General features: G+C 40.8%; 1 protein-coding gene across 1 annotated transcript in view; it reads right to left on the bottom strand.

The window, feature by feature from the left end:
• The window catches only part of CORIN (corin, serine peptidase), a 346,959-nt gene extending 320,613 nt beyond the window's left edge, over positions 1–26,346 (bottom strand). Inside the window, exon 1 of the mRNA XM_030191349.1 lies at positions 26,244–26,346. Coding sequence (XP_030047209.1) covers positions 26,244–26,306 — 63 coding nt within the window. The 5' untranslated portion in view covers positions 26,307–26,346. The remainder of the gene's footprint in view (positions 1–26,243) is intronic.
• Between the last annotated feature and the right edge of the window lie 529 nt (positions 26,347–26,875).

A 26,875-nucleotide genomic window follows, 5' to 3' on the forward strand; every position in this document is an offset into this window, starting at 1 on the left:
CAGCTGGTGGGGGTTGGGATTCCTGCCAGCCAAGGTATTTGATGCGGCAGTGGGTTGGGAGCAGCAGGGGGGGTGGCAGACCAAAATATGCCTCCTCCCACCGCGATGTCTGGCTGCGCCCCTGATACACAGTTTTTGTTCCTTTTTAAGAAGCACCTTCAAACCTTAGCATTGGCTTCTAAATTATAAAATAGTTTTTCCAGATCACTTGTTTTACCCTTTATCAAAACATTTGCTTATCCTCCTTTTTGCACTTTTTGAAACTGTATTCGATTTGATTGTTTGATTCGTAACTCTTTTATTTTTATCTTTATTTTTTATTTCTAATTTGAATTTGAATCGTTTCTTAGCCCTTTATTGAATATTTAATGTTTACGTTTTTCTGTTCATCTTTTTCTGGTATATATTCAAGACGTTTACATTTGCTATTATTTGTAACTGTGCAGACTCCTGAAGAAGGTACTTTCAGTGCCAAAACATGGTACCGGTGTTGAGTCATCTTTTATTAACATTTACATTTTATATTGAGCGTCTTTGGTCTGTTTTGAAGAGCCTGATGCTGTGCACACTCCTCGTCTTTCCATGTGACTCTCCGTGGGACATTGGCGGTCTTTCCACTTCTTTAACTTTAGGCACAAGCAGATATGCCATTCAATGCCTAGATTAAATGCTCACACCTAACTGTAGGCAGTTAGACGTATACAATACTATTTTAGCTACTATTTATTTATTTAAAAGATTTATAACCAGCAGATCTACCGCCCTGAGCAGGAAATAATTTATATTCATAATAATACATGTACAGTGACATACATCAAACAAATATCTGCTAATAAAAACCATCAAAATCAATAACATTCAAACAGTCCAGAACTTGCCCCTAAGAAGAAATATCAAATGCTCCTGAAACTACAGTTTTTAAAGCCATTGCACTACTCTACACACAATGGGCAACCAATGCAAAGAAACAAGAGCAGGAATGATGTGTTCAAAACGGCTCATTCCCAGAAGTACATGGGCCACAGTATTCTATAACCTGCATATGCATCTGCCTGACACGCCCCTAAACCGCCATGCCCCTCCCAGGTCCACACCCCCTCCAAGCTGCACATTCCGGCCAATTACAGCCTGTTATTGCTTGTTAATTCCAATTATGGGCTCATCATTTAATTAAGTTACACAGGCAACTGACCTGATTCTTTAACTTGTGCATGCAAATTTGGATGCTGGTCACAAATTTTGGTGTGCAACTTTCTAGAATTTGACGGACAGCGTGCACTCTTATCCCCCTAGAACAGTGCAAACTATTGTGCATATGTTAACCATTACATATTCTATCAGGAAAGAGTGGGTATTCTGTGCAAAGAATATGACATTTGTTTGAAACAAAAAAAAAAATTCTAAATGAAAATGGCACAAAATTATTAGGTGCTTATCCCTAATCTTTAGCATACTGTTAAACTTTACCCAGGCAGCAGGAGCCTGAGAGGAATTCGGCACAAAAGCCTAATCAATAACTTTGCTTACTGTCCCAATAACTGAATATCAGTTATTTTTATTTAGGGGTAACTGGCATGTTAATTCCTAGGTTGGGAATTATAAGAGCAGCGTACTCATGTATTATTATTTCAGAATAGGAAGCTGCTTCCAAATTTGAAAGCCTGAAATATCTTGGACTTCCACGAATTCAAATCTTGTTACATGTATCCTTTCTTCATCCTCCAGTAGTAAGACGGAAAGTTTCCTGCAGACCCTTCAACCAAGTCCTCAGGACTATCGTAGGCTTGATGTTTGATGCCATGTCTAGCATTTGTCGTCTTGCATCGGCAGAAGTCAAACCTCAGAATGCAGGATGCCAAATGCTAAAAAGCCAAGAGCGGCTGAAAGTGTGCTTGCTGGCTTGGTATTGGATGTCAGGTCCAGTTGGAAGTCCTGCTGAACACCCCTTACTGGTCCCAGACTCAGCTCCTATTAATTGCAGGTAGTAAAGTGTGAAATGATTCTTGAGTGCATTAAAAAAAACACAACAAAACAAAAAAAACAGCCAAACAACCATCTAATACATGTACTTTTCTTTCCTGTTTTAAAACTCTTTCATCGTGTATTCAAAGATATATCTGAAATTCTTACAATGCGAAAAATAGTGTAGGCAGCTATGGAGTTTACTACTGAAACCGGCACGCTGGTTTTCAGCAGAAGGAAGTATCGTACAATAATATGGGACCAGTTTTGTCTAGGATGCAAAAATCCTGCCAGGTAAATTGAGGGTTTATTTCCTTTTCTGATCTTTAAATATGCGGTTAAAAAGAAGTTTTACTCAGTTGGTGCAAGGGTAGGTTTAGTTTAACCAAAATCTAAGCTTTACGGTTTCTCTTCCAAAGAGAAAGCAATCTCAGCTCTAAATCTGGATTAATGCAGACATAAAATATTGCTCTTGAATTTATAACAAATAAAATCTGATATGATCATGTTGCACACAGGTGAACTAAACTGAAATACCAAATCAACAGGATAGCAAATCGCCTCATTAAAGTACCGCTTATCCCCCTCCCCCCCCCACCCACCCCCCCCGAAAAAAAAAATACATTATTCCCTTTCGGACGTCAACTAAAACTTTGGATCGCACTATGCCACTGAATTCGTCATAGAAATAAAACACGTTCATCCCTAACATAAGCTCATTTTTAACGATTTAGATCTGTGGTCTTTTTTTTAACAGCCCCTGAATGCAATAACTCACTACTGCGATGAAAGAAAAAGCGCTGACTTAAAATACTGAAAGCCAGCGTGGTTTCCAGAAACAGCACCTAAGCAGCTGCTCAGGACTGTGTGCACAATCTAGAGATAGCCGTGTGCTGGCTTCTAGCTCTGCGCTTACCCGGCTCCTGCAGAGACTGGCTGAAAGCGCTCTTCCAGAGGCAGAGAAGTAACTGTTGCATGGCTAACGTGCCCGGGCTGCTTTCATCCCCTGCTCTCTCTCCTGTGTTTCCTCCTCACACGCCAGAGGGACGCAGCTGGCTTCTCCTCATTCAGCAGGCACATGTCAAGCTCAAGGAGGTCTTCAACATTTTGTAGACTGTAAACCTGGGTGGGGAGCTGCCACTGCTGTGCTCCTTTCCCTCCCGCCTCCTCCTGCTGCTGTTGCTGCTCCCCCGCCCCCTGCTACCAGCCCTGAATTAGAGAACAGAGCTGTCAGCATCCCCTGCTCCAGCTATGTACACGTGTATGCAAGAACAAGAAAAGAGGTAATAAGGAGATGAGAGGATGATTTGCTTTGAAGGGTGGGGGGGGGGGGGGTTAAGTAAAATAACTCAACAAGGATATCAATGCACACTGAGAAACATAGTAACATAGTAGATGACGGCAGAAAAAGACCTGCACGGTCCATCTAGTCTGCCCACGATAAACTCATATGTGTATACCTTACCTTGATTTGTACCTGTCTTTTTCAATGCACAGACCGTATAAGTCTGTCCAGCAGTATTTCCCGCCTCCCAACCACCAGTCCCGCCTCCCATCACCGGCTCTGGCACAGTCCCCGTAGAACTCTGCCCTCCCCTATCCTAGCCTCTCAACCACCAACCCCTCCTCCCCCCCCCCCCCCCCCCCCGCCACCCAATTTCAGCTAAGCTTCTGTGGGATCCATTCCTTCTGCACAGGATTCCTATATGCCTATCCCACGCATGTTTGAATTCCGTTACCGTTTTCATGTCCACCACCTCTCCGTGAAGAAATACTTCCTGACATCTTTCCCGAGTCTGCCCCCCTTCAATCTCATTTCATGTCCTCTCGTTCTACCACCTTCCCATCTCCGGAAAAGATTCGTTTGCGGATTAATACCTTTCAAATATTTGAACGTCTGTATCATATCACGTTCAAGGATAAACAGCATGAACCATGAGTGTACTGACTTGCTAATTATAAACTGTAACTTTTGTGTGCATTTTGAGGTATTTAAGAACTGTCAGCCTTAGCAGCAGAACAGTTTGAAGTCTGCAGGAGGATGGCGGGAACTGTCTAAAGGAGAGGTCCCCACACCTAGCTAGGGAAACCCCTGCTGGGGTGTGGCTATTAGAGGTAGGACTGTAGCAGTAATGTCTGCTGGTGCAGCCAGGGCCCTGCAAGGGTTTCTGACCCCCCCCCCCCCCCAGCCTATAAATCTGTGCCCTCCTCCCTCATTAATATTAATAGCAGGTCACACACCCTTTTCCCCAAACTCCTTTACCTCCTCTATTTGTTCACACCATGCTATTTAGCACTTTCCAGTTTATGAAAATGGGGATTAATTCACTGATGTCTAACTGGTAAAATACATACGAACATAAGTGTTGCCATACTGACCGAAGGTCCATCAAGCCCAGTATCCTGTTTCCAACAGTGACCAATTCAGGTCACAAGTACCTGGCAAGATCCCAGAACAGTAAAACAGATTTTATGCCGCTTGTCCTAGAAATAAACAGTGGATATTCCTAGTAGCAGCCTGGTTCAACAGCTTTCTAAGAACCACATCCTACCTTGTGAAGATGTCCAATCAGTTTTCACCCTCCTGGATCTCTGAATATGGGGAGCCACAGGGTTCCCCGATATCACCAATGTATCGATGGCACCACTTAGCAGGAAACTGGAAAAAATGGAATTTAACCCATTTATATATGCCAGCTCACCTTTACTATCTACCTACCTTACAACAACATCAACGAGATACTGGATAAAGTTATAAAAGGGCTGGACCTTGTGGAACATTGGGCCACAACAGTCAACTAAATCGAGTCAAAAGCAAACTCTTGGTTTTATCCAGTTTGCACAAACCCACTATTTACCAAAACATCACAATAGACCAACAAATGTACCCAATCGAAACACAACTAAAAATACTAGGAATTATTCTCGACAAACATCTGACTCTTGAAAAGCAGGTTTCTGCAGTCACATCAAAAAGCTTCAAAACACTATGGAAACTGAGAAAAATTAGAGACTTATTTCCCCAGACAATCATTCTGTCTCATAGTACGGATGCTGATACTGTCCCAACTAGACTATTGTAATGCAGCATACGTAGGGTGTAAAGAACACTTACTAAAATCCTACAGATCATCCAAAACATGCAGCAAGATTGAGATGCAAAAAAATCGAAATATGATAGAGCATCCTCATTACTCATAATGATCCCCATCAAGGCCAGACTATTTTCCAAAACCAGCACGATCATCTATAAATACTATTTGACATGTCCCTAGATTACATGCTAGACCTGATAACACCATCATGAAGAAATGCAAACCCACAACAGGGATTACTTACTACTTCACCTGCCCAACTGTAAAAACATATGGAGCAGAGGAGTGGCCTAATGGTTAGAGCCATCCAGAGGTGGCCAGTTCAAATCCCACTCCTGCACTTAACCCTCCTTTACCTCAGGTTCAAAAATAGATTGTAAGCCCTCCAGGGACAGAGAAATACCCAGTGTATCTGAATGTAACTCACCTTGAGCTACTAGTGAAAAGAGTTGTGAGGAAAACCCAAATAAATAAATATGCTACAAAGCAGAATTTGGGCACTAAATGTTCCTAAGGTCATAGGAAGCATCACAACTACCTCCACTAGAGATGTCCCTTTTCAAGAAATTCTATGATTAATCTATACACACTAATAACACCTCCTTATCATTCTGTAATAACATCAGTTACAAAGTTATGTGGTACAAACACACCAATGTAATCTCTAATAAGCCACATTGAACCAAAACTCATTTTTTTTATAATTGTGGGATACAAGCATGAATAAATACATAAATAAATAACGGCTTATGGACTTTCCTATTAGGAAATTATCCAAAAAATGTTTAAAACCCCGCTAAGCATACTGCTCTTGCCACATTCTCTGGCAGCAAATTCCAGAGTTTAATTACATGTTGAATGACGAAATATTTATATCCGGTTTGTTAAATTTTACTACTTGGTAGCTTCATTGCGTGCCCCCTAGTCCTAGTAATTTTGGAAAGAGTTAACAAGTGATTCACAGCTACCTATTCCACTCCACTCACTGTTTTATAGACGCCTATCATATCTCCCCTCAGCCATTTCTTCTCCAAGCCGAAGAGCCCTAGTTTCTTTAGCCTTTCCTCATAGGGAAATCATTCTATCCCCTTTATTATTTTCATCACCCTTCTCTGCACCTTTCCTAATTCCACTATACCTTTTTTTGAGATGTGGTGACCAGAATTGCACGCAGTATTCAAGGTGTGGTCACACCATGGAACAACAGAAAGGCATTATAACATTCTCATTTTGTTTTCCATTCCTTTACTAATAATCATTGACACCTATTGCTTCTTAGCTGCCACTGCAAAGTGGGTAGAAGGGTTTCAACATATCATGAACAATGACACTTTTGCACTTTTCCTGTGTAGTCACTCCTAATGTGGAATCTTGCATCACATAGCTATAGTTGGGTTCCTCTTGCTCACATGCATCACTTTGCACTGTCTCACATTAAATGTGATATGCCATTTGGATGCCCAATCTCCCAGTCTTGAAAGGTCCTCTTGTAATTTTTCACATCCTCTTGCAATTTAATAACTTTGTGTCATCAGAAAATTGAATTACTCACTAATTATTTCTATCTGTAGATCACTTATGTTAAAAAATCAGTGGTCCCAGAACAGACCCCTGTTGAACCCCACTATCTACCCTTCATTGAGAATATTAACCAATTAACTCTACTCTCTGTTTTCTATCTTTAGTCAGTTTTTTAATCCATAATAGGGCATTACCTCCTATCCCATGACTTTCTGATTTCTCAGGAGTCTTTATGAGGTATTTTGTCAAATGCCTTTTGAAAATCCAGATACCACAATATCAACTGGCTCACATTTATCCCACCCTTTCAAAGCTATGTAGTAGATTGGTGAGGCTAGATATCCCTAGATAAATCCATGTTGCCTTTGTCTCATTAATCCATGCCTATTATTTATTTATTTATTTATATTTTGCTCACACCTTTTTCAGTAGTAGCTCAAGGTGAGTTATATTCAGGTACACTAGGTATTTCTCTGTCCCTGGAGGGGCTCACAATCTAATTTTGTACCTGAGACAGGTAAGGGTTTAAGTGACTTGCCCAAGATCACAAGGAGTAGTAGCAGGATTTGAACTGGCCACCTGTGTATCTCAAGACCAGTGCTCTAACCATTAGGCCACTCCTCCAAATATATACTCTATAATTTTGTTCTTTATAATAGTCTCTACCAAGTGTCAGCAATATTCTTAGAATGATATTCTTTACAGCATATACCTCAGCCTTTAGTTTATATCAGGGTTGGAACCATGTATTAAACTTAATTGACTTGAATACATGGTTCCAAACTTAGAACATAAGAGTAGCCATACTGGGTCAGACCCATGGTCCATCTAGCCCAGTATCTTGTTTTCCAAACAGTGGCCAAACCAGGTCACAGGTACCTGGCAGAAACCCAAATTGTGGCAACACTCCAAAGTACAAATCCCAGGGCAAGCAGTTGCTTCCCATGTCTGTCTCAATAGCAGGACTATGGACTTTTTCTTCAGGAATTTGTCCAAACCTTTTTAAACCCAGATATGCTAACTGCTGTTACCACCTCCTCTGGCAAAGAGTTCCAGAGCTTAACTATTCGTTGACTGAAAAAATATTTCCTCCTATTTGTTTTAAAAGTATTTTCATGTAACTTCCTTGAGTGTCCCCTAGTCGTTGTACTATGGGAACGAGTTAAAAATCAATTTACTTCAAATCGTTCTACACCACTCAGGATTTTGTAGACCTCAATCATATCTCCCCTCATTCGTCTCTTTTCTAAGCTGAAGAGCCCTAACCTCTTTAGCCTTTCCTCATATGAGAGGAATTCCATCCCCTTTATCATTTTAGTCGCTCTTCTTTGAACTTTTTTCTAATTCTGCTATATCTTTTTTTAAATGTGACCAGAACTGAACGCAATACTCAAGTTTATACCAGGTTTGGAAAACATGAATTAAACTCTCCTGCCTTTGACCTCACAGAAAAAAATCTCCATCTACATGCTGCTCATGCCCACTACACACAATCCCTCCCCACACATCCACATATACTCCCAACAAATCTTACACGTTTACTAAACCCCCATGCATACATTCATACACATATACCAACTTCTCCCCACCAATACCACTCTTACTTCCATACATCCGATTCTCATACACCCCCATCCTTCATACATCACTGCACACACACGGTTAATTCTACATCCCACTACACAGTGGTCTTCGTTAATTGTAAGTCATACTTGCTTGGGGTCCAAAAGGCTGAAGGGGAAGCAGATAAACATCTTCCCACAACACCAAATAATATGTGCCGGCATTCATCCCCACCAGAAAACCTGACCTCAGTAAGACATGCAGTACCCAGATAGCTCGTCTTCAAATACGGGATAAGTGACTACAGACACAGTACTAATGTAGACAGAAATTAAACTGAATTCCCAAGTCCCCAGACTCTGCATGCTGCACAACACCAGAGAAATAGAAAAAAATGTATTTCCTCCTGTACAGTGCACAGTAAGAAAGCAAGTGTAAATTCTGAAAACTGACATATTTCAATCACTAAGCTAAAATAAAATCATTTTTCTTACCTTGTTATCTGGTGATTTGATTTTTGTAGTCATCTCGTTCCCAATCTCTGTTTCTCTTCCCTGTTAATGCTCTTAAAATAACTCCTGCCCATTTGCTATTTATTTTCTCTCATCTTTTTTTCTTTACTTCCTGCTCTACATCCATCTGTGGCACTTTTGTGTTCATATTTCATCTATTTTTCTACCTCCTTTAGTTTTAGTTTTCCATCTTTCCCCTTCCCCTCTATTTATGTACAACATATGCTTCCTCTTTATTCCCTTCCATCCATGCCCATCCCCTTCCTCTCTTCCCTTCCTTTCCCTTCCATCCATGTGCAACTCCTCCCTCTCTCTTCCCTTCCCCTCCATCTACATACAGCATTTTCCCCTTTCTATCCTTTCCTTCTCCTCTATCAATGGACAGCATCTCCTCCCTCTCCTTTCCCCTCCATACACATCAATTCCTCTCTCTTCCTTTCCTCTCCCCTCCATCCATGTGCAACTCCTCCCTCTCTCTTCCCTTCCCCTCCATCTACATACAGCATTTTCCCCTTTCTATCCTTTCCTTCTCCTCTATCAATGGACAGCATCTCCTCCCTCTCCTTTCCCCTCCATACACATCAATTCCTCTCTCTTCCTTTCCTCTCCCCTCCATCCATGTGCAACATATCCTTCTCTTTTTCCTTCCTTCCATAAGCAGTTTCCCCTCCTCTTCCCTTCCCCTCCATCCACAGCATCAAGAGGGCATTTGTACACAAGATGGGATAATGATGTCCACCATGCCTGCTCCTATAAGTGAAACAGTGTGATGTGGAGTAGCCACTACCAACTGGAGTGAGTCTGTATCCTCAGGTCTGTAGCAGTGACATAGCCACAGATGGGCCGAGATAGTCATGGGCCCACTTACTTTGGGTTCAGGCCCACCCAGCAGCAGTACACATCTATCTTGTTGGTAGGGATTCCCAAGCCCTGCCAGCTGAAGATATCCTCTTCCAGATCCCCTCGTGAAATTGGCAGCATACTTCCAGCTGCTGATGCTGGCACCCCTCACAAATACTCAGCTCTTGCACATGAACTGAGCATACACAGGAGGTGCCAATGCAGTGGCTGGAAGCATGCCATTGACTTTTCCACTGCTCAGACAGCCCAGGAGGCTCTGGCAGAGGATATCTTCAGCTGGCGGGGGTTTAGGAATCTTTGCCAGCCAAGGTATTCATTTTAAAGCAGAGGGAGTGGAGGCAGAGAGCAGAAATGCATGAGCTCACTGGTCTGCAGTAGAGTACCAGGAAACCAAAGTATCTTATATTTTGGGAAAACATGGTGAATCAAACTCTGCATGGCCTGTCATGAACTAGATGTGCACAATAAATTATGTTGAACTCTTCCTACATGACCCCGTTATTACCAGTGTGTTTTTTTCTAGCAAAAAGGTGCCGGTACTCAAATGCCAGGCCACCCTTCACAGAATCTATGACAAGGCAGAATTGGTGTGTAGAGCCTGAGCTCTTTCATTAAAACTTGGGGACCATGGGTCAATTTTAGCAGACAATGGAAAAGGTGCCAGTACTCAGTACCCCCAAGTACCTCCTCAAAGAAGCCCTGGTTATTACAACCATTCTTCTAAGAAACATGGCCACTGGGCAGAAAGGGGAGAAAATACTCAATGGGTGGCAGTAAGTGCTCCCACCCACAGTGGGAGCACAGCAAGTGCTTTACTTGCCACATGTCCATTTCTTTAAAAAAAAAAAAAAAAACTACCTTTTACCCGCTGTGGTAAAAGGGGGCCTCAGTATGTGCCAAAAACATGTGCTGATGCCAGCACAGGCCCCCTTTTGCTGCTGCTTCATAAAAGGACCCATTAACTAGTTCATACATGTGCATTCCTGCATGTATTTTAGAAAAAAAAACCCTCTATATCAGTAGATCTTTTGCTAAAATACTATCATAGTATCATAGTAAGTAACGGCAGATAAAGACTATCTGTATTTGACATGTTCTGACCTGAATGACTCAAATCCAATTTCTTCATTCTATCTAAATCGGGGCTGCTCATGTCTAAGGAAGGCTAAGAAAATTCAGCGAAGGGATGCAAGGGTTTTTAAGAGCCCCAAAACCCGTAGAGCATGTCTGAACTGATGTCAATCCCAAATCTCTTATGTATAAAGGTCATTCAGGAAAAATAAGGAAGCTAGAGATTTTCCAGAACTAATATCCAAAACTTCCGTTGTTTAGCAATAGATAATGGAAAAGAAAAGCAAAAGACAGTTAGTTTTTATTTATTTATTGCCTTTTTGAAGGAATTCACTCAAGGTGGTGTACATTAAATCAAACATGGGCAATAGATAATTACAGCAGTAAAAATATTCAAATAACAATACAAAGTATGGCATAGTATACTACTTAACACAATCTAAATTACGGGAACCACTGGTTTAAATCTAATTCCTTATTCTATTTCCCAGTTGGTACTTGAGTATTGCTCTCCCAGCAGATGTCTAAATTACTACAGTGATACCTCGGTTTTCGTCGATAATCTGTCCGAAAACAATCGGCGAAATCCGAAACCGACGAAAACCGAGGCAATTATTTCCATATGAATCAACACTGGAAAGCAATGGAATTATTTGGCTAGACGCGCGGGGTGATGCTCACACAACGAGAAAAGCCACACTGAGCAGGAGAACGCGTGGGTCGCCCTTTGTTTTCGCAAAATTAGCAGCGAGGTCACATGGGCATGCCGATGAAATCCGAGGACAAATTTTTCGCAGAAAAAAATCGATCAAACCTGAAACCAACGATAACTGAAGTCAACAAACTGTTCCTGCCAGCTCCTGCCGATAGAGGCTTTAGAGTGTTAAAAGAAAAAACTGGCAGGAGCTGGCAGGAACAGTTCAGGGTATTGACTTCAAAGTTTAATTGATAAAACCGGCAGAAACAGCTGATGTTAACGATACTGGAAAGCTAGCTGAAGAAATCGGCAAGAACAGCTGATAAGAATGGTATCGGAGAGCTAGCTGGGAGGAGAAATTACCACTTACCATCTATATAACAACCTGACAGAAAAAAGAAGGACTATTGAATATAAGTGTACTCATAGCGGCGTGCACCCAGGGCGGACCGCCCCCACCACCCCCCCTTGGTACGCCACTGATGCACCCTTCCCATGTCCTGCCCGGATGCCACTCATGTGCATGCCCACATCCAAACTGTGCACCTTTGCATTTAGGCACCATTTTGTAGAATAGTGTATTATTGGAATATTGTCATTACGTGCATATGTGCGCACATGAGTATATGTACCAGGATTCTAGTCATTAACACATGTTCTTGGTGCCTACCTGCTGGGTCCATCTTAATAGAATTATTCAATATATGACATATGATGGATCAGTACTTGTAGAAATAAGTAACAGAAAAATCTAAAAGCAGAATCACAGCCAAACAGAGAAATATATACGAGTAGGCAAAAATAATTTAGAAGTTTAGAGATCTGGTTGTTTACTATGTACAGCACCACATATGTGTAGAAATCACATTATCAAAATCTACCTCTTCCTTTCTGAACACACTGACAAAACCTGTTTCCACTCTTTCATTATTTCACACTTAGACTACTGCAACCTGCTTCTCATAGGCCTCCCACTGATCCATCACTTTCCACTTCAACCTATTCAAAATTATGTTGCATAGCTTAACTTCTGCCAGTGTCACTTCAACACTGAATTCCTCTTCTATCTAAACTCACTTCATTAGCTCCCCATCCATTTCCACATACAGTTTAAACTTCTCTTATGCACCTACAACTGTATTCTGCAGCTCCTCATTACCTCTCCTCTCATCCCTCCTTGAGATCTCCACTTGTTGGGTAAGTCACTCTTATCGGAGTCCTTTTCCTCCTCCACCAATTTCAGGCTCTGTTCTTTCCACCTTATTCCAGGCATATGTAAGAGCAAACTTCCTCAGTCAGTGCGTCATCCACCTTCTCTGATCACGTTCAAATCCAGCCTGAAGGTCCACCATTTTGAGGTTGCTTTAAAGTTTTAGGGACCCTTTTACTAAGGCGTGCCTAAAAGTGGCCTACGCTGGTGCAGGAACATGTTTTGGACATGCACATGTCCATTTGCTCAGCATGCCTGGGAAAAAGGCATTTTTTTTGTGTGCCGGAAAATAGACATGTAGCAAAATTAAAACCAGCATGCGTCCATTGACTTAGCGGTTACGGTCTCATGTGTTAAGCGGCCAGCGTGTGTAAACTGCCGATTATTGCCGGATAAACACCACGTGGTAGAAAATAGAAAATATTTTCTACCACATGTTTTGTGCGCACATCAAAAATGAAATTACTGCCCGGGGCATGCGGTAGCTGGGCAGTAGTGCCAACTTGATGCACGTTGGACATGTGTAGGCGCCTACTTGCTTTTGTAAAAGGGCCCCTTAATCCCATATTGTCCTGCTCATATTCTTGTTGGTTTTAATAATTTTCCATACGGAATGAAACTCCTTAATTCTCTTGTCTTGTCTTTTTTGAATAACTCTACAAAGCAGGGAATATCTCTTAGATGTAGGTGTATAGCATGTGCATGTCTACTAGTTCTATTGAAATGATAAATAGTAGCAGCAGTTCTTGGATTCAGATACTAGAGGCTCTTCCACCCATCCACCACCCTCTCTGTAACAGAACTGATTTCTCCTGAGTTACTAATTTTCACCTTCAGTCTATGGCCCCTCATTGCAGGGCTTCTTTTAAGCAGGGGCAGTTTAATGTCTCCATCTTATCTCCCCACTCCTTTCCTCCAGAATATACATATTTTGATTTTTAAACCTGCCTTATGGTGAAGACCACTGACCATGTTAATAGCTGTCCTGCAGACCCACCTCATTTGGTTTATATCCTTTTCAAGGATATCTTGTCTGTCTTTTAACTGTCTCTCTCACTTCAACAAGATGCTTAATGATGTATATGACTGCCAATTTCCCATGAAGGACAACAACAATTGGTATATTTTCAGTGTTTGGCATTGTGTTCATATAATGACTATTTCTGCTGTGCAGCTGCTATAAAGTAATAACAATAATCATAATAATCATAATAAAACAGTCTATAACAGCTTGAAATTAAATCTGTTTCTCAGAAGCTACATTTTCTTATCTCATATTGAATGCAGAAGCAGTGCTGAGCTATTTCACTTATGATAAGAGCTTTTTCCTCTGGAGATTTTGCTGTTTGTTCTGAAGTATAATAAAATATACTGAATAGGTAGTCTTGACCTGTAAGTCTTTTCTGGGAAGCCTCAGTATTGGAAATTACATGTAACATTGAACTTGCACAAAATCTGGTCTGGAGAGTTGGGGTGGGAAGAAGTTTCAGTCTTGCAAAAAGGCAAGAGGATGGACACGCCTATGACAATTAATAATTATTCACTGGAGGTACAATCTTGCACTGGGTATGGAGAGTGGGAGCTTTAATATGGGAATGTTTTGTTTATTCAGACACTTGATCACAAGACACAACAAGGTGGTTTACAATATTTGGTACTACAAGAGAGAAGAAAATGGAACTTTAGTGGTTGTGGGGAGTAGGGCTGATGAGCAGTACTGGAGATATCTGGGCACTCAACCAGGCGCCTTAAGCCCTTGGAGTTGTATTCTACAAGTTGTTAAGGTTAAATTGAGATGGTTCTGTACAACTTTGAAAGGCAAGATGTGCTGTGTATATTTCCTAAAGCATAGGCTCAATCCAGATGATGCCACCCAACAGTAAGAAGAATCATCCTGCTGCAGGTAAGTAACTTTGTTTACCCTGCACAGCATGGGTGGCTAATTTACAAAGGATAAGCAGCATAAAATGGGATCTTGCCAGGTACTTGTGACCTGGATTGGCCACTGTTGGAAACAGGATGCTGGGCTTGATTGTCCTTTGGTCTGTCCCAGTATGGCAACACCTATGTATTTATGTATTTATATAACCCCCAATGTTGCCCTAGGTTTCTATGTCCGAGTCCTAGGAACTCAAACTTCAAACTCACACTGCATCTGGTGCAGTAAGGTTTCAGTGGAAAAGACCAGAGCCATGTCAAACTGGTGCATGTGGGCTACAGGACCACTGGCGTCACATAAATAGGGCAGGCTACACTCTAGCCTGCAGCAGCCCTCCTTCCTGCCTTTGTTGCTGCTTGGGACTCGAGGTTCCTTCTCTCCCAAGTCCCAAGCAACAACAAAACAAGGAAACAAACCCTTGCTCTTCACACACCAGTCTACTCAATCCAGCTTGTTTTTAACTAGTCTCCAAATATCAGGGAGAAAGAAGCATTCTGAGGCCGGTTTTAAAGCAAGAATGATTGGTCTCATCTTTGAAAGAAAGGGGCAGGGCATTCCAAGAAGAAGGGGCAAAACAGACAAATGTGGAATGGCTTTAGTATCCAACCGGAGGTTGGGGGGGGGGGCAATGAAAGTTGGTTAATAAACCAAGATGGCCAGATAGAAGAATATGAACCAAAAGTTTAGCTACGTAAGCAGAAAAGCAGAACAATTAACCCCATGAACTAAAAGAAGCAACTTATAACAAACTCTAAAGACAATAGGTAAACACAATGAAGATTCTTCAAAATTGGGGAAATACGGTCATATCTAGTGACCCCTAAAACACAGGGCTATAGAGTTGGTCCACTAAACCTTCAAATCTGAGTCCAACTTCTACTATGTATAGAAAATCTAAGAGGAATTTGATTAATTACAGCCTTTACCACAGTCCCATTTCTCGCAGTACTGCACTGCAGGCACAGGGACCATAGTAAAGATTTTGCTTAAAAAAGTAAGTTCTGCATTACTGGCAAATTCTGCACTGCACAGTAGCGCTATATTCTGGCAGAAATACACCTATGTCATAAAACTGCCTCCTAAGGAATAGATTTAATAAATGGCTCCCAAAGTTAGAACGGGATGATCCATGCAAAGCTAGTTTTCTGTAAAAGGTGCTCTGAATGGTGTGCCCTTTATAGAATACTAGCCTACCACGCATTTTGTGCCTAACCTTGGATGTGAGCATTTAGGCCTGGCAAATATTAATACCCAAATAATGGCAGTTAGGTGAGCAGATGCAGGTATCTATACATTACACCTAATTTCTGGGAATGTCCCTGACCTGCTCATGCCCCTCCTATGGCCACACCCCTTCAGAGTTCCACACTATGAAATTTAGGTGTGCATGTTATAGAATAGGGTGTAACGCATATCCATGCATAACTCCTAATTACTGCCAATTAAGTGCACGTTAAAAATTGATTTTTAGCACCTAATGTTATGGGGAATTCCTTAACAACTGGAGTAACAAGAGGAAGAGGGAGCAGCTTTGCAATGTTATGGGGAATCCCTTAATAACTGGATTAACATGAGGAAGGGGGTGCTGCCAAACAATCTACATTGCTTCAGATCTGGATGGATTCAACTTCAGGCCATTCTGGTAGAGCTTGCATGTCATGAAACGCCTAGCCACCCACCTGGGGTTACCCCACGGCCACTTAGTGGGTCTTTCTCCAGCACAGCTCAGGTCTGCCTGCACCTGCTGCTTATGCTGTACACTAATACTCTCCTCCCACTGACTTGGTCACAACTGCCTCCCACCGACTTGGTCACAACCGCCTCTGGGCAGAGTCTTCTGCTCTCCAATTATCCCCAGTGTTTTCTAGGTTACTGGAGCCACACTCCCAGTGGTCCCACAGTTCCTAAAAAGTACTCAAAGACCCAACACTCAAACCACCAGGATTCTTTATCAGTCCAGACAGATAGGCAATAAACTAAATATTGTTTATTGTCTTTTAAAAATCAAACAGTGGAACAAAATAGTACAATTAGCAAACAATAACAGGTAACTGAAATATGGATCAATTATAACACTAACTAAACATTTGCATACTTCCTAGAAAGTACCTGGGGAGATCAGGACATATAATTCACCGAGCTTCAGCAAAAAGATCTGTCTCTCTCTTCTCCCAGGCTAAGACTGAAGCAACAACCAGCAACAACTGTAATTTCAAACTCTAGGCCAATCAAAGCCCAGTCAACAAGTTTTAAAAGTATACTGCTCATAGTACTGTAGATTCACTTCTTCACTAAGTGAAACTAAAAGGGGGCATGCACTTTTCTGAGTGGAGGAGTAGCCTAGTGGTTAGGGCAGTGGACTTTGATCCTGGGGAACTGAGTTTGATTCCCACTGCAGCTCCTTGTGACTCTGGGCAAGTCACTTAACCCTCCATTGCCCCTGGTACAAAATAAGTGCCTGAATATATGTAAACCGCTTTGCATATAGTTGCAAAAACCTCAGAAAGGTGGTATATCAAGTCCCATTTCCCTTCCCTATAACAGCTTTAACATAAGACATGCACCACCTGCTGGCCAAACTAGAGAAATGCACTTCAAGAGTTTTAAAAAAAAGGCAATTTTACAGGCCTAAAACATACTGTACTGTCACATTGCAAAAATCCATTTCAAATCTCCTCTCTCAAGAAACTTGACCCTGATCCTTAGATCTGTTTTATACTTACTAAAACAAACCCTGTACCCAATACCTGATTTACTTCCCTGTATCCAATACCTTATGATACGCAGGGCTAAATTTACTAAAAGATGCTACTACATTCCTGCATGTCAACATGCTTTGATGTGCATTATTTACTGACGGTCCCATTTGTACAATCAGACCTACTTACTAATTATGCATATTAACTGCATTAACAGAATTTAGTAAATCTGTTCCATGATGCCACATTTATCAGTCATTCCCTACCATAACTTCAGCTTTTTCAGTTGAAGATTTGTGAAAAATGCAATTATCCAATCATTCAACTAATTCATTGACTCAATCAAAGGCAATTTTGAAGTAATGCTAACAAATTCAATTATTCACACACTTTTCAATTTAACTTTTTCAACGTATTATTAACTGTTTGAAAACAACCTCACACAGTTGGAACTTTGTAAATCATACTTTGCAGAACTGCAATAAAATATGGCATAAAACTTGAGGGGAGAAAGGAAGCACAGAAAGCAGGATTTTGTTTCACATACATATTGTTAGAGTTTCTGGATCACTCTTCTGATAAAAATATAATATTGCACAAGATTATTTTCAAATTATTTGTAAACTTCCAGGGTTGAATTCTATAAATTGCGCTCAGAAGTGAAAGCCAATGAGGATCAATGCTAAGCGGGATTCTATAAAGGGCACACACCTTTTATAAGAATCAAACTTAGCACCAATTCCTGCAACTTACCTTTGGGCACCAGACTTATGCCTACTGAAACCTGGTGTAAATGTTGGCACCCATGTTGGGCACGCTGAGTATATAAGGTCTGTAGCTGTACCTACAATGGTAGATTGCTATTCTTATCCGTAGAGATACCATCACTCTGAAGAAAGACCACTGTTTAGTAACCCCCCTCCCCTTTACAAAGCCACGCTAGTGTCTGTTGGTGTGGTAATGTGAATGGGCTGTGTCATCATTACCGCATGGCAGCCGCTAGCGCGGCTTTGTAAAAGGGGGGGGGGGTAAGTAACTTGGGGTCCTGTTTACTAAGGTGCACTAGTGTTTTTAGGAATATTATGGGCATCTATAGGGTTAGCGCTCACTAATGTTTAGCACATGCTAAAAATGCTAATGTGTGTCCTTATAACCTATTTTCTTTTGTAGGTCGTTGTGGATTTGTCTTGACTAATAGGGAAGAGACCTTTTTGAATCCCTATTAGGTATGTGTTTCCTTTTGACAGTATTATGATCACAACACGACACTTATCATTGTGCCTGCATCAGCAGAAATGTGAGATTTTAGCTCACACTGGGGGTCTTTTACTAAGGTGTGCTCACATTTTCAGTGTGCGCTAAAATTGGGTGCACGCTAAACATTAGAGGCACCCATAGGAATGCATTGGTGTCTCTAATGTTTAGCGTGCATTCAATTTTTTTTTATTTTTTAATTTTGCATTTTAAATCATATTTTCAAGGTTATACACTTGATCCGGTAAAGTGTTATATAATTCACATTAGTCAAGTAATATAATATAATATACACATTGCTAACACTCAAGTCCACATAAATTGGGTTCCAATAAACAAATTAAGGAGGAATGAAGGGAAAGAAAAGAAATTTACAAAACTTAATCAGCACCTAGAACAGAAGAGAAAATTAATACAAAATTAAACTCCTTCAGATCTTTTTAAGGTAATGAATGATGTTAAATGTGAAGAGTCCATAAAGGCATATTTTAGTGATTTGTATTGAATGATACATTTACAAGGGAATCTTAAATAAAATACTCCACCAAGTTGGAGAACGGCAGGTTTTAACAATAAAAATTGTTTCCGCCTTCTCTGGGTCTGTTTTGAAACATCAGGAAACAAATTTATTTTCAGGCCCAGGAATAACTTATCCCTGCTCCTAAAAAACAATCGAAAAAGCCATTGCTTATCGGGCACTAAGGCTACAGTAGCTACCAAAGTAGCCGGATTAACTAATTCAGTTTCGGAAGTTTCCAGGAGGGCAGTCACATGTAAGAAATCTTTTTGCTCCTGTTGGGCCAATTCTTTTTGAGGCATATAATAGACCTGAGCAAAGGGAGGCAAACTTGCTTCAGGAATTTCTAATATTTCTTGAAGATACCTCTTTAACATATCTACTGGTTTCACCATTTTGATCTTCGGAAAGTTTATAAATCGAAGATTATTATTCCTCATGTAGTTATCATATATTTCTGCCTTTCTTCTCAGATTAGATATATCCTTTAACATTACGCGCATTCAATTTTAGCGCATGCTAAAAACGTGAGCGCGCCTTACTACTACTACTATTTAGCATTTCTATAGCGCTACAAGGCGCTATAGAAAAAGGGGGTCCCTCACTGTTAACACACTTTGCTGCTCTATTAAATTCCACAATGCACTGATAAATAGTCTATTTATCTGTTTATTCCCCTTGAATGCATGTTTCTAGATGTGGATACACATTCTGCAATTCTTTTTTTTTATTCATATATGAGTGTATTTTATGTGCATATTTTTAATTCAATGGTTTTATACTTTTATTTATGTTTTTATGCATTGATTTTTTACTATACTAATTCATATGTCCTGTAGCATTGCTCCTGATGCAGTCTTTCAGCGAAACATGGCTATGTCAGGAGATTTTTTTTCAACAAAAGGGATTTGTACTGTCCCCATTTCTGGACTCGCTTCTTGTTGTATATTATTTTGTATTTTAGGTTTTTCCTTTTAGAGCTTAACAATCTGCCAGGAGCCCTTGTAGGTTAAAAAGAATAAAATTGCAAAATGAAATAAGACATTTACCACAATCTCAAAAGATATCCAGCTATAATATCCACCCCTCCCCCCTTTCAATAGGTTTCCTGATATATATATAGCATTGGGGGAAAATGTCTTTTGAATTGACTGGACAGTGGCTCAGAGAAAACTACACTTACTGTGCCCCTGAACACCAGACTGGCCATCCTGGCATTAAAGTCAGAAGCTGACATTAAACACAACTTTCAACATGGGGTTAATTTCTTTCCATCTTGTCTGGCCTTTAAACCAGCTTTAAGGGTAAGGATCATTTATTTGCAGTAGCCAACAAAGGCAGCTGCCAAAGGAATTCATTTTGAGCTCCCTCCTACTTACTGGAGGGCAGCTCCTGCATTCCCATGCTGCAGAGGAAAATAAAAACAAAACAAAATAAAAATGTGTACTCATTCATTCTTTCCTATAAACCTTTATGCATACATATGCTTTCATTTAGATACACAGATTCGAAACAAACTTATATTGAGGGGGGGGGGGGAAGCTATCAATGAGACACTGTGCTAAAATAGCATGACTTGTAGTAAAATAATTCAACATCAAAAACAGTTTGAAAAATACGTTATGTAGATGTCTCTCTTTGTTATTAGAGAATTAGTTTGAAAATCCCTGGTTCAATATATAATTTGTAGTAAAATAACCCATCTTAACGGTAGCCCATGGTAATAACTCCCCCCCCCCCCCCAAATATGCAAATGTTGCTCAATACTTTTTATTTATGTATTTGAATTTCTGTAGCATCATACCAAAATTGTGCTGCATGTAACTTATAACAAATAGCATGCTCTTAAAGGAGATAATACAGTAGCATATAACACAGTACTATAACATGTACATGCAAGCAAAAACAAATAAACAAACACTGTAAAACTAGAAATAAAATTAAACAGAGAAAAGCAGAATCTTGACTTCAATACATATTAAAAACCAACAAACACTAATTATTATAGTAATCTGCAGTTTAGTAGCCCTTAAGTCTCTGGAAGCAAACGATGAGGAAAAGCACCCAGCTGAATTAATTATTTGCCTACTTTTCACTTTGGAGGCAAATTATTGAGCAACAACCGAGGAGAATAATATTAGTAACTTTGATAATTTTTCATTCGCGGGAATGAGCATACATGTTCTGAATTGAGAGGCTGCTCAACTTTCCTCAGCTGGACCAGAAATTGCCACAAAAAAAAAAACCTAATTTAAAAAGCAAGTTTGGTTTTCAAGGTAGAGGAGGACTGAATCTACATGCAAGCACTTTGGGACTGTGAGTGATTTGTCTGGTCATTAGCATATTCGAGGCCACTATTGATAAAAGCATTGGGATTACAGCTGCAACCTTCTAATCTTTCGTAGATGTGGGCTGACGTTTGAAACGAATGTTGTCTGCCAGTAATCGTGCCCCCTCTTTGCACATAGGGGTAAATTCTCAAACAATCACTGTTAGGCACTGGAATGATGCACAATAAGGGTTAAATTCTGTATATGGTGCTTAAAAAATTGGCGCTGAAAAAAGCACTGTTCTATAAGCTGTACTCAAAGTTAACCATGGTTATAGAATAGCGTACACGCCCGGGAGTCATGTCTTACTTTAGGCACAGCCGTTCTATAACAATGAGCCCCTTTTAATAAGCAGCAGTAAGCCCAACATGGGCTTACCACTCTGCTAAACCAGAAGTACCGCCGGGTTACTGCAGCAGCCTGGTGGTACTTTCCCACCCCTAGCAAGTTGTCATATCCGGTGCTACAAAAATATATATTTATTTTTGTAGCACCAGAGTGTACCAGGCGGTAATTGGGCAGTTCTGTGCACTGCCTGGTTATCTCCGGGTTAATGTGGGAGCCCTTACCACCACCTCTATGGATGGCGGTAAGGGCTGTCCCCGAAATGGCCACGCAGCAAGTGCTTTACTTGCCGAACGGCCATTTCCTGCAGGAAAGAGAGACTTCCCCTTTACCCGCTGCGGTAAAAGGGGGCCTCGGCACATGTGAAAAACACACGCTGATGCCAGGGCAGGCCTCATTTTGCCACAGCTTGGTAAAAGGGGCCCCAATGCTTATTAATTTTAAGAATTCCCCTGTTATGTCCTTGACTCTCCCATTTCTGCATAACTTTTTTCAGATCACGCCTAAATTTATATGTGTAAATGTCAATTAAATCTAATTAGTGCCAGTAATTGCTTGTTGAAAAGCCAATTATTGGTACTGTCTCATTATTACATTAAATTGCAAGTGTAAATTGGGCACACACCCAAATTTGCACGCACAATTTTTGGCGACTTTTACAGAATTATGGAGAAGCATGAATTCTATAACATAAGTCTGCATTCATGTGCCTAAATTTAGGCACACGAAAAGACGAGTAGGGGAACAGAATCGGGCTCTTCAAAACAGATCAAAGATGCTCGATATAAAATGCAAATTTTAATAAAAGGATGACTCGACGCGGTACCATGTTGCAAAGATTTGGTTGTTCAGCACCAGCGTCCACTTGAAGACGTTTTAGTTGTTCGACACTGTGTCCGCTTGAAGTTCCTTTCTTTAATATATTCTTCACATGATCCAATTGTAATTGGTTTTGTTGGTTTACACTACCTGTCTCAAGTGCATAATATGTTTATATCCACTATGCCATTTAAGTGTATCACAATGCCACATGGTGTCAACATAGTGCCAGATTATTTTTTCATTTTCTCATTTGCACCTTTTCATCATATTGTTCTGTTTTACAATAAGTCTGAATATTATTTTCAGCATATGTATTTTCCATCCAGTGTGCCTTAACTCTCACTCACAGCCACATCTCTCACCAGTTCGATTCGCCATATTTTCTGTACCACTCTCTCTAGTCACATGCACACATAAGCCATTTACACAGTTAAAGTGTCTTCATCATTATTCACGTGCGTCCTTTTGCAGTTTTTCCTTTTATGACACATCCTTGTCAATGTTTTTCACATCACATTGCATCCATATTTATGTTTTTTCAGACCACAACATTTCAATTTTTGAAAATATAACAATAAGTGATTGTCAGACACATTCACCAAGGTTAGTTCTTGCATCAGAATTATTCACACATATATACTTATGGTTTTGACACATATATACAACAGCGGCATAGCTACGTGGGGCCACGGGGGACTGGATCCCCTCCCAAATTTCCTCTGGGACCCTGGTTTTGCTGGCAGGGGTCCCCAACCACTGCTAGCTGAAGTCTTGTCTAGCACTGGTCTCTGGCGCCACTACATTGCCTGCCCTGCTCTGTCTTCCCCTCACGTCCGGCACGCTCCTTTTAGTGAAACTGAGCATGCTCAATTTCACTAAAAGGAGCATGCAGGATGTGAGGGGAAGAGAGAGCAGTGCAGGCAATGTGGTGGCGCCGGAGACCAGCGCTGGACAAGGCTTCAGCTGGTGGGGGTTGGGGATTCCTGCCAGCCAAGGTATTTGATGCGGCAGTGGGTTGGGAGCAGCAGGGGGGGTGGCAGACCAAAATATGCCTCCTCCCACCGCGATGTCTGGCTGCGCCCCTGATACACAGTTTTTGTTCCTTTTTAAGAAGCACCTTCAAACCTTAGCATTGGCTTCTAAATTATAAAATAGTTTTTCCAGATCACTTGTTTTACCCTTTATCAAAACATTTGCTTATCCTCCTTTTTGCACTTTTTGAAACTGTATTCGATTTGATTGTTTGATTCGTAACTCTTTTATTTTTATCTTTATTTTTATTTCTAATTTGAATTTGAATCGTTCTTAGCCCTTTATTGAATATTTAATGTTTACGTTTTTCTGTTCATCTTTTTCTGGTATATATTCAAGACGTTTACATTTGCTATTATTTGTAACTGTGCAGACTCCTGAAGAAGGTACTTTCAGTGCCAAAACATGGTACCGTGTTGAGTCATCTTTTTATTAACATTTACATTTTATATTGAGCGTCTTTGGTCTGTTTTGAAGAGCCTGATGCTGTGCACACTCCTCGTCTTTCCATGTGACTCTCCGTGGGACATTGGCGGTCTTTCCACTTCTTTAACTTTAGGCACAAGCAGATATGCCATTCAATGCCTAGATTAAATGCTCACACCTAACTGTAGGCAGTTAGACGTATACAATACTATTTTAGCTACTATTTATTTATTTAAAAGATTTATAACCAGCAGATCTACCGCCCTGAGCAGGAAATAATTTATATTCATAATAATACATGTACAGTGACATACATCAAAACAAATATCTGCTAATAAAAACCATCAAAATCAATAACATTCAAACAGTCCAGAACTTGCCCCTAAGAAGAAATATCAAATGCTCCTGAAACTACAGTTTTTAAAGCCATTGCACTACTCTACACACAATGGGCAACCAATGCAAAGAAACAAGAGCAGGAATGATGTGTTCAAAACGGCTCATTCCCAGAAGTACATGGGCCACAGTATTCTATAACCTGCATATGCATCTGCCTGACACGCCCCTAAACCGCCATGCCCCTCCCAGGTCCACACCCCCTCCAAGCTGCACATTCCGGCCAATTACAGCCTGTTATTGCTTGTTAATTCCAATTATGGGCTCATCATTTAATTAAGTTACACAGGCAACTGACCTGATTCTTTAACTTGTGCATGCAAATTTGGATGCTGGTCACAAATTTTGGTGTGCAACTTTCTAGAATTTGACGGACAGCGTGCACTCTTATCCCCCTAGAACAGTGCAAACTATTGTGCATATGTTAACCATTACATATTCTATCAGGAAAGAGTGGGTATTCTGTGCAAAGAATATGACATTTGTTTGAAACAAAAAAAAAAATTCTAAATGAAAATGGCACAAAATTATTAGGTGCTTATCCCTAATCTTTAGCATACTGTTAAACTTTACCCAGGCAGCAGGAGCCTGAGAGGAATTCGGCACAAAAGCCTAATCAATAACTTTGCTTACTGTCCCAATAACTGAATATCAGTTATTTTTATTTAGGGGTAACTGGCATGTTAATTCCTAGGTTGGGAATTATAAGAGAACGTACTCATGTATTATTATTTCAGAATAGGAAGCTGCTTCCAAATTTGAAAGCCTGAAATATCTTGGACTTCCACGAATTCAAATCTTGTTACATGTATCCTTTCTTCATCCTCCAGTAGTAAGACGGAAAGTTTCCTGCAGACCCTTCAACCAAGTCCTCAGGACTATCGTAGGCTTGATGTTTGATGCCATGTCTAGCATTTGTCGTCTTGCATCGGCAGAAGTCAAACCTCAGAATGCAGGATGCCAAATGCTAAAAAGCCAAGAGCGGCTGAAAGTGTGCTTGCTGGCTTGGTATTGGATGTCAGGTCCAGTTGGAAGTCCTGCTGAACACCCCTTACTGGTCCCAGACTCAGCTCCTATTAATTGCAGGTAGTAAAGTGTGAAATGATTCTTGAGTGCATTAAAAAAACACAACAAAAACAAAAAAAACAGCCAAACAACCATCTAATACATGTACTTTTCTTTCCTGTTTTAAAACTCTTTCATCGTGTATTCAAAGATATATCTGAAATTTCTTACAATGCGAAAAATAGTGTAGGCAGCTATGGAGTTTACTACTGAAACCGGCACGCTGGTTTTCAGCAGAAGGAAGTATCGTACAATAATATGGACCAGTTTTGTCTAGGATGCAAAAATCCTGCCAGGTAAATTGAGGGTTTATTTCCTTTTCTGATCTTTAAATATGCGGTTAAAAAAGAAGTTTTACTCAGTTGGTGCAAGGTGTAGGTTTTAGTTTAACCAAAATCTAAGCTTTACGGTTTCTCTTCCAAAGAGAAGCAATCTCAGCTCTAAATCTGGATTAATGCAGACATAAAATATTGCTCTTGAATTTATAACAAATAAAATCTGATATGATCATGTTGCACACAGGTGAACTAAACTGAAATACCAAAATCAACAGGATAGCAAATCGCCTTCATTTAAAGTACCGCTTATCCCCCTCCCCCCCCCCCCCCCCCCCCCCCCGAAAAAAAAAATACATTATTCCCTTTCGGACGTCAACTAAAACTTTGGATCGCACTATGCCACTGAATTCGTCCATAGAAATAAAACACGTTCATCCCTAACATAAGCTCATTTTTAAACGATTTAGATCTGTGGTCTTTTTTTTAACAGCCCCTGAATGCAATAACTCACTACTGCGATGAAAGAAAAAGCGCTGACTTAAAATACTGAAAGCCAGCGTGTTTCCAGAAACAGCACCTAAGCAGCTGCTCAGGACTGTGTGCACAATCTAGAGATAGCCGTGTGCTGGCTTCTAGCTCTGCGCTTACCCGGCTCCTGCAGAAGACTGGCTGAAAGCGCTCTTCCAGAGGCAGAGAAGTAAACTGTTGCATGGCTAACGTGCCCGGGCTGCTTTCATCCCCTGCTCTCTCTCCTGTGTTTCCTCCTCACACGCCAGAGGGACGCAGCTGGCTTCTCCTCATTCAGCAGGCACATGTCAAGCTCAAGGAGGTCTTCAACATTTTGTAGACTGTAAACCTGGGTGGGGAGCTGCCACTGCTGTGCTCCTTTCCCTCCCGCCTCCTCCTGCTGCTGTTGCTGCTCCCCCGCCCCCTGCTACCAGCCCTGAATTAGAGAACAGAGCTGTCAGCATCCCCTGCTCCAGCTATGTACACGTGTATGCAAGAACAAGAAAAGAGGTAATAAGGAGATGAGAGGATGATTTGCTTTGAAGGGTGGGGGGGGGGGGGGGTTAAGTAAAATAACTCAACAAGGATATCAATGCACACTGAGAAACATAGTAACATAGTAGATGACGGCAGAAAAAGACCTGCACGGTCCATCTAGTCTGCCCACGATAAACTCATATGTGTATACCTTACCTTGATTTGTACCTGTCTTTTTCAATGCACAGACCGTATAAGTCTGTCCAGCAGTATTTCCCGCCTCCCAACCACCAGTC

The sequence above is a fragment of the Microcaecilia unicolor genome, chromosome 2 (genome assembly GCF_901765095.1).
Source record: "Microcaecilia unicolor chromosome 2, aMicUni1.1, whole genome shotgun sequence".
Lineage (NCBI taxonomy): Eukaryota > Metazoa > Chordata > Amphibia > Gymnophiona > Siphonopidae > Microcaecilia > Microcaecilia unicolor.